Raw genomic sequence first — 17,177 nt, 5'->3', positions numbered from 1 at the left:
AAAGGAATGAGAATTTGATTATAATTTCATACATAAGTTCAATGTAAAATAAATGCTATAATGGAAAGATTGAAAGAGCCTCAAAAGCTAGGTTAGCAAACACTTGACTTACTTTCCAGGCAGAAATACAAAACAGTCAATTGAAATAATTAGTTTAGAATATAAATTAATTTGTAAAATATTGCGGAAACTGCTAGGTAGAGCAGTGGATAGAGCACTAGACCTGGAGTTGGGAAGATCAGAGTTCAAATCTGGCCTCAGACATTTATACTAGTTATGTAATCCTAGGCAAGTCTATCTGCCTCAGTTTCCTCTTCTGTAAAGTGAAGACAATAATACCTACCTCCTAGAGTTTTTGTGAGGATTAAATGAGATATTAATTGTAAAGCACTTTGCAAATCTTGAAGCACTCTATAGATGCTAGCACACATTCTATTTCTTCCTCTCTCCACATATCTATGTATACATGCATATGCATGTATGTATGTATGTACATACATATAATTATGAGCATAATTATAAAGTAGAGAAATGCAGTAGAAAGAAAAAACAGTTTAAAGAAAATTTGGTGAGAGAGCCAGTAGAGGAATGTCATTAAGGAAGGAGCTCAAGAAGACAACAAAGGATAGAAAAAGATTTTTATAACAAACTCTTTTCACCATCATAGAAAGTGGACCCTCCACACTTGGACTCTAACAAATCATAACCTCAGGGGTGTTTATAAAAGGTAGAAATGGCACTAAGAGGAAGAAAAATGGGAAAAGCAGCTGGATGAGAAGAAATATATAGAGAGACAATCTATGCTAAGTAGCCCAGTGTGAGGTCACTGAGCGAGAAATTCACAAGGTGTATGAAGGAGGGGAATATGCCAAAGATAGGGAAAAACTCAAAGTTTATAACAGGATAGAAGCTAAAGACTAAACCTGTGATTTCAATGGCATGTTGCTGTCATTTGGTTGATTGCTCACGTCCAACTCTTTGTGACTATATGGGGGTTTTTCTGGCAAAGCTATTAGAGTGGTTGCCATTTTATTCTCAAGCTCATTTTACAGATGAGTAACTGAGGCAAACAGGGTGAAGTGACTTGCTCAGGGTCACACAGCTAGTAAATGTCTGAGGCCATATTTTAACTCCATTGGGGATCTACTCAATGCTCTGGATGCCTTCCACTGAGCCACCTAGCTGACCTATTTCACTGGCACAGGAAACTACCAAATGAGAAAACTCCTTCTACTAATGTATGCCTGTACCTTGTTTGTAACTTACAGTCTTAAAAGAGCTGTATAGAGCACTGATGGGGTAAGTGATTTGCCCAGGGTTACACAGGTTTATGTTTCAGAGGCGTGACTGTATTATTAGCAAAAAAGAGAAAGAAAAAAAAGGCAACTGAGAGAAGAACAAATACTACTAACCTATATGCCTATATTCCCACCTATGTTAGGAACAAAATTATCTATAAGATTTCCTTGCCCTGTTGCCTGGGTTACCCAGGTAAATGTATCCTTGTTGAGTATCCTTTTTTTGGTATGGCAAGTAAACTTTTTGTTAAAAATAGAATGACCTATGAGTGTCTCATTTTGTTCCAATTCCAAACTTGCAACCTGTTATACCATCTATATAAAATTTTTATGAGGATAATTTATATATGCATCAAGGGCATTCTTGATGAAGGTATTAGTAGAGAATGAGCAGAATTTTTTTGCAAATGATATTCTACAAGGGACCACACTTTTACAATCAAACAATTATTGAAATATGTAGAACACACAAGTCACCACTGCACTTACTGTTCGATTACTATAAAAAAGCTTTGGATTAGAGTAAAACGCACCATTAAAGATTGTCTCACATGCATACATTAAAACTATGCAAAAGTGTTTGAAGGACTTGAAAGGTAAACTTGTCTAATTACTGTCTTCAAAATTATCAAATAAGGAATAAGATAGGGAGATACATGCTCACCAAAGGTGACTGCCACTGTCACAGAAGAGATCCAGTGCAGAGTTTAAGTTAAAAAGGGGTTTTCTATGGATGCTGAGGCTCACCAGATGTTCTTATTTTATAAAAGATATGTTGTTGGTTCTATCAAAGCCCAGGACAGGGCAGAGGCTCCTGGATCAGATCCATACCCACTCAAAAGAGTTTAGTCTAACCAGTCATCCAGAGGGAAAAAAACAAACAAACCAATTAATAAACCCTATTTGTCCAGACTATGACTTTCATCTAGATGGATGACCTAGGGAAAGCCTGCCTACCACTAATGGATACTTTTGGACAAAAATTTCAAATGCACATAAATTCTACCCATAATTAAACCGGAGGAAGAAAAAAGGAGACTGGATGGACTTTCAAAAATAATTCAATGATTTCAAATTTCTCCCTAAAACAAAGGCCCACATTTAAAAAAAAAATTTACATTGAATCCCTTTTCATTCACACAGAGAGCCATCCTTCATAACAAAGAATAAAAGAGTGGGAAAAAAGTTCAGTCAAACTAACAAACATATCAAAAGTCTGATATTACATGCAGTGTTTTAGACTCATAGTCCCCAAGCCCATCTTTTTAATACCAATAGTCTGCTGGTCATGTTGTATGTCTATCGGTCACGTAAGACTACTGTCTCTGAAGAAATAAAATTGAGAAATACTGAGAGGACAATGGAGGTACGTGGAAGCCGGTTGCGATACATAACATATAGGAACTACAAAGAACAAAGGATATCATTGTGGAAAAGTCTGATTAAAAACAGATGGTCTGGTTATATGTCAAGGGTGAAGAATAACCTGTGGATGAAATGTAAGTTTCTATGATATCCTCATACTGTCAAGAGAGTAAGGCCTCCAGGGGCAAAATTATGAGAGAACACAGAGAAGAGATGCATAGGACAGGATGGGTAAGTAAGAATGGGTTGCACGCAATTTGCAACATTAGAGGGAATATTCATACTGACAAGAATCATTTGAGTATGAGTACCCCCAGCATCTGGTATAATATCATATGTACAGTAAGTATAGAACAAATTCTTATGACGAAAGTGGAAAGAGACTATAAACAGTAAGAACAGTCAGGAGGTCATTATGATAACCCAGGCAAGATAGGAAAAGAATCTTAACTGTGATGGATCTGTTATGAAAAGGAAAGAAATGATGGAAAAGATACTGCAGTGGTAGAATCTACATTATTTGACAAATAACTTGGCTAGCTGTGTTATATCAGATTTTTGCCCTTGATAGTTATTTTTCAGAGGGTATAATTTAACATGTGGGATCTCCAAATTGACTTAAAAGAGATGTTTGGCACAGGAATCTAATGTAGTGAAAATTTAGATATCTAGAGTGCATACTTATGGGGTAGAGAAGAAGAATGAAAAGATCAAAGATGGCTCTGAGGTATGTTTCGTTTGTTACTTGGAGGATGGTGGCGATACAGAAACAGAGGTTTGGGGGAGGGCAAATCTTTTGGAAGCAACTTAATTTTGGACAGATTGACTCTCAAGGGTAGTTGGACATCTAGGTGGTGATATCCACCAGGAAGTTGGAGGCACGGAAATGGCGTGCTAAAGAAAAGTAAGGAATATAGAAAAAAAAACTGGAGTCATCTATTTAGATATGATAAATGACATCACAAGAGTTAATGAATTTACCAAAAAAGAGAAAAAAGCATAGGGAAATAAGAGGACTAAGTAAAGTGAAAGAACCCCAAATTTAAGTGGTTTGAGAAAAATGAAGAGCCCGCAAATAAGACAAGAATTAGGTCCCAAAGCCTGGAAGAGAACTATGGGAATGCAATGTCACAGAATCCAGGGAGGATAACTTTAATGACGAAAGAGGTAGTCAATAGGATCAGACGCTGCAGAGAAGCCAAGTATAAATAAAGACTAAGAAAGACCTTTGGATTTTGAGATGAGAAAGTCATTAAGACCCTTGGGAAGAACAATTTTAGCACAGTGGTGAAATGGAAACCAGAATGTGACAGGATGAGAAGTGAAGAAGTGGTGAAGAAGTAAAGTCAATAAGAATAGATTGATGTTTCTAGAATCTCTCTAATGAAATAGAGAAATTAAATATAAGATATATCACTATGTAAGCAATCTACCAATTGACATGTTTTTAGAATTCAATTTTATTATAAATTGTAAAATATTATATAGTTGTGAACTATATATATATAGTAGGCTTATTTTTCCACTTCAACAACTAATTAGACGACACTGGCATTGACAACAGCATCCTGTGGTTTTATGTGTTTCCTTACTTGCACAGGTGTATCCAGCGTGAAGATGTGTTCTCCACGAACGTTATAGAATTTGACCAGGGCACTCTTCAGAAAGGTACCACTGGCAATTTCAATTAGTTGGTTCTGTTTCTCCATACCAGCTACTGCAAGCAAATCTCCCTGTGTGCACCACTGGACGACCACCTCTGAAATCACAAAGACATACTCAATCAAGAACAGGAAATTGATTCACCCTGAACTTATATACAGAAAAGAGTTATAAACTTCTTAAGTATTTTTAAAAATGGAGAATCTATGGTGGAAACAACGGATGGAGGGAGGGAGAAAGAAGAGAAGGATCAAAGGGGAGAAGAAGAGAAGGGGGAAGGGGAAAAATAGGAGATGAAGGGAGAGAGAGAGAGGGAAGATGGAGGGAGAAAGATCACAATTTCACCAAAAGTATGCACTCTAGATAATTTTCACTACATTAGACTCCTGTGCAAAACATCTCTTTAAGTCAATTTGGAGATCCCACATGTTAAATTATACCCTCTGAAAAATAACTATCAAAGGCAAAAATCTGATATAATACAACTAGCCTAGATCATTGTGATTCTTTCAGTAGCAGCATAGTAAAGGGGCTCCATAATATTTCTAGATAGAGACTCAGCTGAATCTGTTATGTATTTCTAGTAGATTAAATAACTACCCAGGTTCTATCTTGTAAATCACTTTTCCCACTGTTCTGTCTCCTCAAAATAACAATTTTTCTAAATGTTAAGATCAAAGGAAGTTAAACATAAAATCAAATTATCAACAATTAGATTGCCACATGAGCATTTTGTTTTAAACAAATTCTTTTTTTCCTTATTTCTTTACTCTTCTATGAACATATTATGTATATACACACATATGCTAAAATTTTTATTCTGATTCAACATGACCTTGAGAATCATTAGAAAATAGTATAATAGGGGCAGCTAGGTGGTGCAGTGGATAGAGCACTGGCCCTGAAGTCAGGAGGACCTGAGTTCAAATCTGGCCTCAGACCAAACACTTGACACTTACTAGCTATGTGACCCTGGGCAAGTCACTTAACCCCAATTGCCTTAAAAAAAATAGCCTAATACATACTGGATTGTAGAGGTTATGGAATAACCTTTTAGAGATGCATTTAGAAGAAGTCATTAATTAGTGCCCTATAAGAATGAGCTATGCAAACCAATGGCATAATAGACAGGGGCCAGCATTGGACATGGTAAGACCTGTGTCTGTCAGCTCTTGCTGTCTTTATAAATCGTTGGGTTTTCTGCCATACAAAATAGTCTTTGTGAGCTTGTGAGTTAAATTAGTATGAATCCATACATCTGCACCCTCCCAGGAAGAAAAATATTAAAAAGCAGTTCTGACCTCCAAGCGGTAGCACGGAGTACTGGATAGAGAGCTGGCTCAAAACCAGGAGGACTTAGGTTCAGGACCCAACTCTGACACATAATGGCTGTCTGACCACAGGCAAATCATCGATCTCTTTGTTTCCAAGGCAACTCTCTAACATCTTAAACTATATAAAAGCTGCCAATTTTTACGTGTGGAAATTCTAATTCATATGCACTCATCAATAAACAAGGCAAAATATGGTCCCTATAACTATTTGTTAGAGAAAATGAGTTTGAAGCTAAAAATAAAAAAATAAAATAAAAGTACAGCTATTAACAATTTCATGTTAAGCTGTGGTCACATAAGCCATGTTTTGAAAGGTCTGGACCTTGGCCAAATGTTTACATTTTTCATAAAAACTTTATACAAAAATGTTTATTAAATATGCAGCTAACACTAGACTGAAAAAAAATGGAGGGTCTCGGGGCTAGCTATGATTTTTAGTAACACAAATATCTTTTGTCTTTCTTTGTAACTCAGTGCTTAGCACAGTGCCTGGTACATAGTAGGTGCTTAATAAATGTTTACTAATTGACTAATAAACAGAACAATTGGGAAAAATCCAGAAACAAGGATTGATATGAAATTTATATTTGTTATTTATCTGGAAAAATGTCTCAAGGTACCCTTGTCCACATGAGAGGCTGGAGTAGCATGATAGCTACCATACTAAACTTAGAGACTAGATGATCTGGGTTTAAATCCTACCTTTGACTTTTATGAGCTGTGATCATGGACAAATCACTTAATCAGAGATTCAGTTTCTTCATCTGAAAAATGGGAATAACATTTATAGTACCTACCTCATAGGGGTGTTGTGAAATATGAATATAGTCTCAAATATGAAAGTAGTTGTAAAGCACTTTGCAAATTTAAAAACCCTATAGAAATATCAATTATTGTTATTTATCTATCATCTTCTTTCTTAATCCTTAAATGGCATCTAGCTTAGAACTGTAATTTCCTGAAGGGAAATGATGGTATATTCAGTAAAATTCTCTTCATCTTTACTCAAACAATTAGTATAGTTCCACATACCCATGAAAATTCAAATGAAGTTTAATGAAGTCGGACAGGTACCAGTGCATGGGGAAAAAAAAACAGAACTGGAAAAAAATCTTTATTTTAAAATAGAGCAAAAAACAAAATAAATAATAGATGTAAGGTATGTAAAATCATAAACAAAATATGGTACAGTATATAAGCATGCTGGGAAAATACAAGTATAAAACATAAGTAGTAATTTCTATTCAGCACCATCAAACTTGGACAAAGTTCAGAGCTAGGATTTCTGTGGAGAACTTCAAATCAATTGAGTTTAACAGGCACTGATCAACTACCTACGATGTAGGTACCACCTACTGTGGTAAGAGTTAGATAAAGATTATTAGTGATTACTAAGAAGTTTGAAAATATGATTTATAAGAAAAGAACATAAACTTAAATTATTCTTTAATATACTATGCTATGAGTTGACCAGGGATGATCATCTGTATACCATCTCCACTTCCATTCTTTTCCACTGAAGAGAAAATATGTAGCACTTAACTTATCATAGAGTGTATCAAAAAGATAATAGGTCCACCATGATAAAAAAAAATATTTATCAGTCTCTTCAGTGGATACAGATCATTGTGAGATACTATAAAAACAACTGCTTATTAGGTAATCCCTGGGTTTTAAGAGATTATTATCTAATAAAGAATTCTCTAAAACTGAATTTTAAAATGCTGGGATGAGATATCTAGTAGGGGTATTAAAATAAGTCTTTATTTCTTTTTCATTTTTATATGCCAAGAACTTAGCATAGTGCTTATTAACTGCTTACTGATCAATAGATTTTATGGAGGTCTTTTTAAAAATAGATGAAAGATGTTATTATGTGTTTCTGCCAAAGAAGACAGACAGTATTATTTGTAATAAATAGTATCATTACTGATCAGTGTAGGGAGTCAAGAAGACAACCACATGACAGCAAGTATTCATGTCAACTAATCCAATGGCAATGGTCAATTTTGAAAACTAAGGGACAGTGTACTGTTCCAGCCTCAATCCTAACCTTATTTGGATCTTGATTTCCCAGGGACACTTAAGGCTAAGATCAGAAGGAAAGTCAGGCACACAGTATTTTTAACATTCCTTCACCCCAATCTCCTTTGGCACCATGTAGTATCACCTTCCCATTAAACAGATGGAATTATCTTCCAAAGATCATGCGGTAGTATTGCCAGTAGTAACAAATCTCAAAATAAAAAAAAAATTTTAGCTGAACTGTTTTTTGTGACTGATTTATTCTTGAAACAACAGTATTTTATAATTTTTTGTGAGGGCTCCACTACTTTCACATCACTATTAGTCTGGCAATAGATAAACAAAATAAAATTTCCACAAATATTTCAAGGCTACTTTATTATATCATGATTGGTTTTTTCTTTAAGACATCAACCAGAATCTTAAAATTACAAGGTAATTCATTAAAAATCATATATTCTTTACTGTGTGTAGCTATAAGCAATGACAGGAGGAGACACAGTCAATTTATGGTACAAATACAATGTAAGCCAGGTACAGGGAAAGAGCAGTACACTCAGGAGATGAATAGTTTAATATTCTTGCATTGGCTGAGAGGAAGAATGAATGAAACTAATGCCTGATAATTAGAAACATTTTTTGAAAACGAAACCAGCTTCTGATTCATCAATAAGGGACCTAATTGGGGTATGATCTTTATTAAAAATAGACTCCATTAAAAACAAGACAGGTCGTGCCAGATGACAGGAATCAATAAATACTGGATGTAAGACATACTGAGGAAAGTAAGCATGCATGTGATTTGTGGGGTGTGGAAGCTAGAGAGGAAGACAATAATGGAGACAGATTCACTCTTCTGTACCTTTCAACCCTGAGCGGATGACAGTAGGAGACAAATCATCATAGTTGTTCATTAAGCTAATGTCTCCCGAAGTGAAGCTGACAGTAAGCAGTGGTTTGATGTTCTGCACCGGTATGGGATATGCTGCTGGACCATCTGCAGGAAGAAGAGTGCAGAGTAGCAAAAGGTGATGATTACATGACACAAATCCTGGTTCACAATGCTATACTTTACTCTAGATCCACAGAAACTCAGAATGGGCTTCGGCTTGGGATGTTTTCATGTAAGGCAAGGAGTTCGATATATTTTGGCACTCCCCATTTAGTGTAAGTGCATACTGCCTTTCACTGTAAACTAAACTGCTAGGGAAAAGGCAGTGATGTACTGAGATATGTGTTAGGGTTGCTTAGGGAGAGGGAAGCTGCTCTTTTTCTGAGGGCCCTAAAATCAATTCAACTCTCAGAAGCTTTTCTAGACAAGAAGGAGTCTGGAACTGGGTATCTCCTAGTCCACACCGAAACTTCTAGAGAGGTCTTATAGTCTCCCCAATCACCCTAGGCACAGGCACTCCCAAGGACCCTAGCAATCTAAGTCCTTTTGGTATGAAATGTAGAGAACTATTTCAGAAGCCCCATGAGGCATATCAAAGTGATATTGCACCTGGGTAAGCAAAATCCAAAGAATTTATTCAAAGGGTCTCTTAGACATTATGAAAATTCAAGAACATCATATTAACAAGCAATAGTTCTATAATGTATAGTTTCTCCCATAAAGAGATACTTTTTACTCTTGTTAGGAATGTCCCCCAAAGGGAAGAAAAGCAGAGAATGAGGATGGCATAGTAAGAGTACCAGCACAAGACACAAGCTGACCACCATACACACTGGAGGCTCTGACTAAAGTGCTACCTATTGCTGTTTCAATCCCATGACCACAAAGTAGCTGTAGCCTTCCACATGCAAAGTGAAATATAGTACCCTCATTACTTTGGAAGTTCTCTCACTTTCATATTCATTTCTCAAATTATGTATTTTGACTTGCAAGAAATAAAGAGAATTCTTAGGCATCAGAAAGGTCTGAGAATTTCAAAAAGGTTGAATCTGCAACATAACTTAGGTCTTCCCAAAAACATCCTTTAGTGTAGAACTTAAATAGGCTAATTTATCTATGTAATATCTGTGTTTCCAATTACATGAAAAAGTGAATACTTCAATCCCTTAATACAAGAAAGACGAGTGCCAAGACGAATATTTTAATTTCATTTAGTCAAACATTCTGTATAAGAGAAGTTGTCTCACAACTTTAAAATAATAAATAATTTACTGGACATTAGCCTATAGCAACAAATGCAGCCATTACTCCTCTGATGACTGTCAACATATGGCACATAGCTTATAGACAGTGCTACAGTTGGATTCCAGCCATTGGTGCCTTGTACAAATCGTGATGCCCCATGTATGGCTATCAGAGGGAGTAAAATGGTTTCAAATACTCACAGGGGAGTATAACCAGATTTGAAGAAAGGTTTAATTCTAGGATATGTAAATACTGATTTTTTGTTATTCATATGGTTAGAAAAATCATTAAAGCCCTCCGACATGGCTGTGTGAATCAAGGATATGACCATTAACAGTTTCTGATACACTCATATAGTTTGATCCAACAGACCACACTCAGTGTGAACTAGCTATGAGAAGGCCTACATGGAATTCACCCACTCAGAGATGATTCAGGACTCTGTCAAAGTATCAATTACTGTTCTTCTTTGTGGCATTTTAAAGATGTTTTGGTTATATTATATTCTCTTAAATGCACTATGCCACGATGCCAAGAATTTGTTATTTATTTTAGTTTCTTTTAAGATACCTCAATGCTTTTGAGAATGAATTGAATAATTCAATAAGAGCAGCAGCCTCAAATTCTTTTTTACTGAACTTGTTCTACAATTTGGTGAACATAAATTAAATCATTATGAATCATCGCTGTGTAAGTCTTTCAGCTAACTATAAAATGGAAATCATCTATGGCATTGTAGTATATCACAAAGACCGCTGGACAGGAAACATGAAAATGGGATCTGGTGATTTTCATGACCAGAATCACTATTCTGGTAATGTCCTATTACTATCTTAATGGTAGGCAAGTATTTTAACTTCTATGTATTTCATTTTCTTAAGTGTATTATGAGAGTGTTGGATTTAACTATTTTTAATTTCACTACCAGCTCCAAAATTCTATGATACTATACTTTCCTCTACCTACTTCAGAGGGATTCTTTTTAAGAAATGTGCTCAATGTCCAGGATGAAGTACCACATAAGCATATTAGTAATATTTTTTCTAATTTCAGTAAGAGATAGATAATAAGAGAAGTGCTAGAAGATACCTATCCAAAAATAACCTCCTCACAGATACATTGGACACTACTACTCATTCCTTAGTATTATTCCTTAAGAGTACAATAGACTAAGATTTTTAAAGGTGTATATCTTTGAAGTACAGCAGCACGCACTTTTAGAATGGCGGCTATGTGTTGTTTTTTCCCCCTACATAAAATAAAACGCCAGTGTTTACTGATATACACAAAAACACATCAACTGCTCCCCACAATTCTCTATTAAACACAGACACCTCAGACAGGAATAATACATTAAAATCTTAATACGTCTGAGAATGAATTTATGACAATGTTTTCTTCCATGAGTAGATAAAAAAGAGGCAGCATAAGAACACTGAATATGAGGGATTTTGAAAAGACAGGAAGTGGCAGAAGCCAATTTGTACCTCAAAATTTAGGAGGGACCAGGAAGGAGATATACCCAAGGCATTTATCTACAGCGGATGGTCTATGCGGTGTCTACCTCTACCTGCAGGGAGGTAGAAAGACCTACTGCTGACTTAAGAGAAGTTTTGGAATGTCTTTGTTCAAATCTTCTCAAAATGTGTACCTACTCTTATTTCCCTAGATATTTGTCCTTTTAAAAAGAATAGTAGTGGTAATAAAGACCAAAGACCTATTTTCAGAGGTACTCCATTGTTTAGTCTACTGTTTGTAGCATCTGTCAGTATCTAATATGGAAAAAACAACACGTAAAATTCTATATTCTAGGCAAAAACCTATTACAATAGTAATTGTAGAGGAGAGTTAGATGGTCTTCTTGAACTGATAAATCTAATAGCTCTTGTCTATAGTAATGTGATAGGTTGTTGTAGTGATAGAACAAACCTTAAGTATAAGCAAAACTAATCCTTTTCTGATAAAATTTAAGTTACTTATCTTAAAATCAAAAGGGAGTTTAATCCATCACATTGTTTACTACATTAATAGATAATTTTTTCATTGACCTCTTTACACCTATTAACCAGCTAAGCCTTATAATATCACAGATATCATTTCACAATCCTCACTGTATAGCCAGGGGAATATATTCTAAAGGAGAATATTCCACTAGGCCAGGGATTTGTGTCAGAGACAGAAATCAGAAATCAAGGACAAAAATCTGGGGACTACTTTTTGTAGGGTTTGATTCTAGAAGTTTTTCTAGGTCAGCTGAAACCCTATACATTTGTCTTCTCTTCTGGAATACTTCTAAGGTTGTGATCATTAGTAGGTATGTATTTACTTTAAAAAATAATAATAAAAAATGAAAGGAGTCAGCTTCTACCTTGAGGTGGGGAATAGTCATCAGAATCTGTGTCACTTTCACTGCTATCTTCTACCAGGAAACTGGGATAGTTCCAGGACATGCTCAGGATTCCATCTGACTCATGAAGGAGAACATGTGCCAACATCCTGCCATGGCAGTCCATAACAATCACTTGCCCATCAGCAGTGCCAAACAGTACCTGAAAACAAAGTTACTAAAATAGTTACTGGTGGAGGAGGAGGAAGGGAACTTCTATTTCTAACAAATGTGACTGCCTCAACTCAAGTATAAATTAGTATAGCTCATTAGGCAGAGGACCAGAATTCTGGAGGATGTGTGGTATAGTGAGGGGTTCTGAGTGCTGGGTATGGAGTCAGAAGACCCAGGTTTGAATCGTAGAGCTGTTTCCGAGTGAGCCCAGGCAAATCAATTAATCTCTCTGAGCTTCTGTTTTCTTATTTGTAAAATAAGAGAAGTGGACAATAATAATAATTTTACATATATTATTATCATTAGATCCTTACAACTACTCTGTGAGGTACAGATAATATTATCCTAATAGGAATCTGAGACTCAGAGAGATTAAGTGATTTACTTGTTGGGATCCGAACCTAGGTATTCTTCACGGCAAGTCCATCACTCTATTTACTATGCCATGCTATCTCTAGGCAGAGTTTGAGTGATATAAGTTCATGAAATAGTCCTCTAAGCATAATCTATATATTTTTAAAGATAACAAATTGAAACGGGGCTCTCTTCCAGTGTTGTAACCAGGAGCAATAGACTGAGGATAAGATAGTAAGAAAAAACAAGGCAGTTTTAAAGTTAGGCAATAAAAGGAGAGAAGTAGGTATGTATTAGATAGGATAACAGGGCCAAAAGGTTTCTTCTAAGATAGAAAAGTCCTATGCATGTTAGAAGACAGAAGAGAAGGAATGACTAGAGAATAAGAGACTGAAAGAAACAGCAAACAAGAAAGAAAGCTGATTTGGCAATTGTGCAAAGATTATAGATTTAGGTTTGGGGACATGATGAAAGCCATTGGCATAAAAAATTACTTCAAACAATAAGTCAACAAATATCTATTAAGTTGCTATGTGCCAGGCACACAATAAGAAATTCACTTCATTCACAGATAATACCACTCCAGAGGGAACAATGAGTAACAGATTTGTGAAGGAATTCAGAGGCTCAAGAATCCATAGCAAAGGAATTAGATCTTCAATTGTGATACACAAACATTCACAGCCAATATTATAACAGTTTGAAAATAGTATAAATGCTTTTTGTATTACAGGCATCGATTCAAGTTTTGAATATTCTCTGTCCAGAAACAACCGTTCTTCTGGAGCCATGTGAACTTTTCTACTCCAAAGCTTCAATGCTGATGCTGAATTCTTAAAGGCTATGTTAGTGCAACATAAACTTCAACAGGTTCTACCAGATTTATAGGGCTTGGAGTACAATCCCAGTGACAGATTGCTCCCACTATCTGAGGACTAGATTAACTAAACATGCATAGGATCGTTATTATAAGTTTGTTAACTAGGCAATGAAATTACTTGTCCACTCTGTCCCATGGAATTGGCAAAACTACAAACTTGCCCTTGGTACCTTGTGGATCCTTTTACTATGGACAGTGGTGGAATTTCCACAGTAATCTGTTCCTAGTGTTCATGTTTGAGAAAATAAACTTGGACTTCAACACTTTAGAATCTAATGTACTATGTGGCAGAGTTAAAATAGCATTCAAGAAAATGAATTCAGAGCAACAGTTAGATTTGGAGACGTATGTAAGAAAACCATGAGTGAGGCAACATAATTTTTAAAAATTATGTTGCCTCACAATGATTTTCAGATACATAGATGTGTGTATACACATGCACACACATATATGAATATGCACAAACACACATAAGAAAACTATGTGTGAGGCAACATAATTTTTAAAACATTCAGGGTACTTTTAAAAAATTGTATTTTTTCAATTAAACAAACATTAATTTTCTCTCCCTTCCACTGAAAAAATAGAAAGGAAAACCAATACCCTCATTAAAATATATAGAGGGGCAAGCAAAACAAATTCCCACATTGTCAATATCGAAAAATTAATGTCTCATTCTATATCTTGAATATATCACCTTTCATGAGTAGGTAGGTAGCATGCATAATCATCAGTCCCCTAGAATCAAAGTTGATCAATGGACTGTTCAGAGCTGCTATCAATATTTTTTGTACATGAATCCTCCTGCTCTTTCTTTTTAGGGGCATAGGCCTAGTAGAGGTATTGCTGAGTCAACTGCTGAGTCCAGTATTTGTCATATTCCTTTTCTGCCAATTTGGCAATTCGGAATTATACACAAAAAGTTACTAAACAGTGCATGCCCTTCTCTCTAGCTATACCACTGCTGGGCCTATACCCCAGAAGAGATTCAAGAAAAAGGAAAAAGTCCTTCATGCATACAGATATTTCTATCACTTCTTTTTGTGGTGGCAAAAGACTAGAAACTAAGGAGATGTCCATCATTTGGGGAACGGCTGAATAAAGTGGTGGTATGTGAATGTGATGAAATATTTGCTATAAGAAATGAAGAAACAGATGATTTCCAAGACATGGAAAGACTTATATGAACTGATGCAGAGTGTGGTGGGGAGAGTTAGAAGAACAATTTGTACTATATCAATAATTTAACAATGAACAATTTTGAAGACTTTTGTAATCTGATAAAAAACAAAATGAACAGAACCAGAACAATTTATGCAATTAACAACAACATTGTATAAACAAACTTTTAAAGCTTTAAGAGCTAGGATGAGTACAATGTCCATCCAAGAATCCAGAGAGCTGATGATGCTATCCATTAAGGAGATGGGGTTGATTTTGGGTGCAGAATGTGACATATTTTTGTATGCAGCCATTGAGGAAATCTGTTTTGTTTGACTATGCATATTTTTACAAGAAATTTGTTTTCCCTGGAAATACTTACATGAACTGATGCCGAGTGAAGTAAGCAGAACCAGGAAAACATTGTACACAGTAACAGCAACATTATGTGATGACTAACTGTGATAGATATAGCTTTTCTCAGCAATCTAAGACAACTCCAAAAGACTCATGATGGAAAATGCTATCCACATCCAGAAAAAGAACTATGGAGTCTGAATGCAGATCGAAACATACTATTTGCTCCCTCTCTCTCTCTTTTTTTGTTTGTTTCTTCTTTCTCATGGTTCCTCCCATTGGTTCTAATTCTTCTTTACAACATGACTAATGTGAAAATAAGTTTAATATGACTGTATATCTAGAGCCTACATCAGATTGCACAACATCTTGGGGGGGGGGGCCGAAAGGAGGAGGGAGAAAATTTAGAACTCAAAATCTTTTGGAAGAGAATATTGAAAACTAAAAATTAATTAATTAAAAAATATATTTGTTTCTCCCAATGGTTGGGGTAGGGAGAGAGAGAAATAGATTTCTGTTAATTTTTTAAAACTAGAGAAGCATAGGGGCAGCTAGGTGGCACAGTGGATAGAGCTCTGGCCTTGGAGTCTGGAGGATCTGAATTCAAATCCAGCCTCAGACATAACACTTACTAGCTGTGTGACCCTGGGCAAGTCACTTAACCCCATTGCCTAACAAAAACAAAAACAAAAAATTAAAACAAAACAAAACAAAACAAAACTAGAGAAGCGAAATGATGCATGCATTTTCAGATGAGGTCATTATTTAGTTTAAGTTTTATTGATGTGTTCTTACATTACAAAGATTTATATATAACTCCCACTTCAATTAAACTGGGGAAGGAGTAAATCTTCTACAACTTCCTTTCAGTCTTAATGAACTGAGTACGGCCCACTTCAACCTCTTCCGTCTCTGCCATAGCTTAGCTCTCCTTTCAGGTTCTCATATCATTCTTTCCAGCTCAGCACACTGAGTTTGAGGTAAGGCTAAGGATGCTGTCTCCTTGCTTCTTTCTCTTTGCTCTACAACAGCTTGTGTTGTTTCTTTTAAAAACTTCCAAACAAAACTCAAGTTCCCCTTCTGATTCAAAGACCTTGACAAACAAAATTGTTCTCAGGGCTGCAAAAGAATGCTTATCCTTCTGAACTAAAAATGTCAAAATGCCAGTCAGTTTTCAAATCTCTATTATACATGTAGTAGGCTTCCTCCTATGTGCCAACTCTGGAGATATGTAGGCAAAAACAAAAATAAAAATATCCTTCTGGGGAGAAAATGCACACATAGGTAAATAAGCACAAAACGTGTAGAAAATAAATACAAAGCAATATGAGGGACCTAAAAACAGGGGAATGGGAAAATATTTCTAGTTTTTGAGCCAAATCTTGAAAGAAGCTAAGTATTATATATTTTAAATTTCCTTTTCTTAGTCTAACATACCTAAGTATCAAAGTTAAGGGTGGAAGAAGCAAAAAATAGATGAGAATAACATTAGAGTTTTAAAGAAAATTTACAAATAATGTAAAAGAGGTACTTGGGAATGACATGTATAATTCAGAAGAAGTATTTCACAGATAACTGGAGTATTTGTGATTCAACCTAAATTCAAGTTTTCTACCATGTCCATAATTTTAGTTCTCTTCATATCTAACCATTTTGAGCCAAATAAACTTTAAAAAGTGAACAGCAGATTTAGTCGAACTATCAACTGAACAAAAAGCATTTCTTATAACTAACTTTGATAGTCTATACCTAATGGAAAGACTTTTTAGAAAAGCTTGCCACATAAAGTCCTTTATCACAGAAAAAAATTTATCTTTTCGGTGATTTTCTTCCAGTTATACCCTTAACAACTTACCTTAAACTGTGTCAATAATTAAGTTTCCTTTGAATCTGTAGAAGTCTTCTTTTCTCTGCTCTTTTGATTTCTTTGCTGGATCCTCTTCTTCCTCCCACCCTCTAATTTTGGACATGCCTCAAGATTCAGTCAATAGCTGGTTCCCTGATTTTTCTCCTAATTGGCATATCTATCTCATCAGCCTCTATA

General features: G+C 35.5%; 1 protein-coding gene across 4 annotated transcripts in view; it reads right to left on the bottom strand.

Moving 5' to 3' along the window:
• Positions 1-17,177, bottom strand: part of LOC114031491 (tubby-related protein 4) — a 266,210-nt gene that overhangs the window by 50,810 nt on the left and 198,223 nt on the right. For all 4 annotated transcript variants that reach the window (XM_027846585.1, XM_027846587.1, XM_027846586.1 and 1 more), the window contains 3 exons: positions 12,190-12,370; positions 8,547-8,681; positions 4,256-4,422 (listed from right to left, as the gene is read on the bottom strand). In XM_027846585.1, the coding sequence (XP_027702386.1) occupies positions 4,256-4,422; positions 8,547-8,681; positions 12,190-12,370 (483 nt within the window). The remainder of the gene's footprint in view (positions 1-4,255; positions 4,423-8,546; positions 8,682-12,189; positions 12,371-17,177) is intronic.

This window comes from Vombatus ursinus, unplaced genomic scaffold, assembly GCF_900497805.2.
Source record: "Vombatus ursinus unplaced genomic scaffold, bare-nosed wombat genome assembly UNPS02015175.1, whole genome shotgun sequence".
NCBI classification, from domain to species: domain Eukaryota; kingdom Metazoa; phylum Chordata; class Mammalia; order Diprotodontia; family Vombatidae; genus Vombatus; species Vombatus ursinus.
This window is presented reverse-complemented; position numbering and strand designations above follow the sequence as displayed.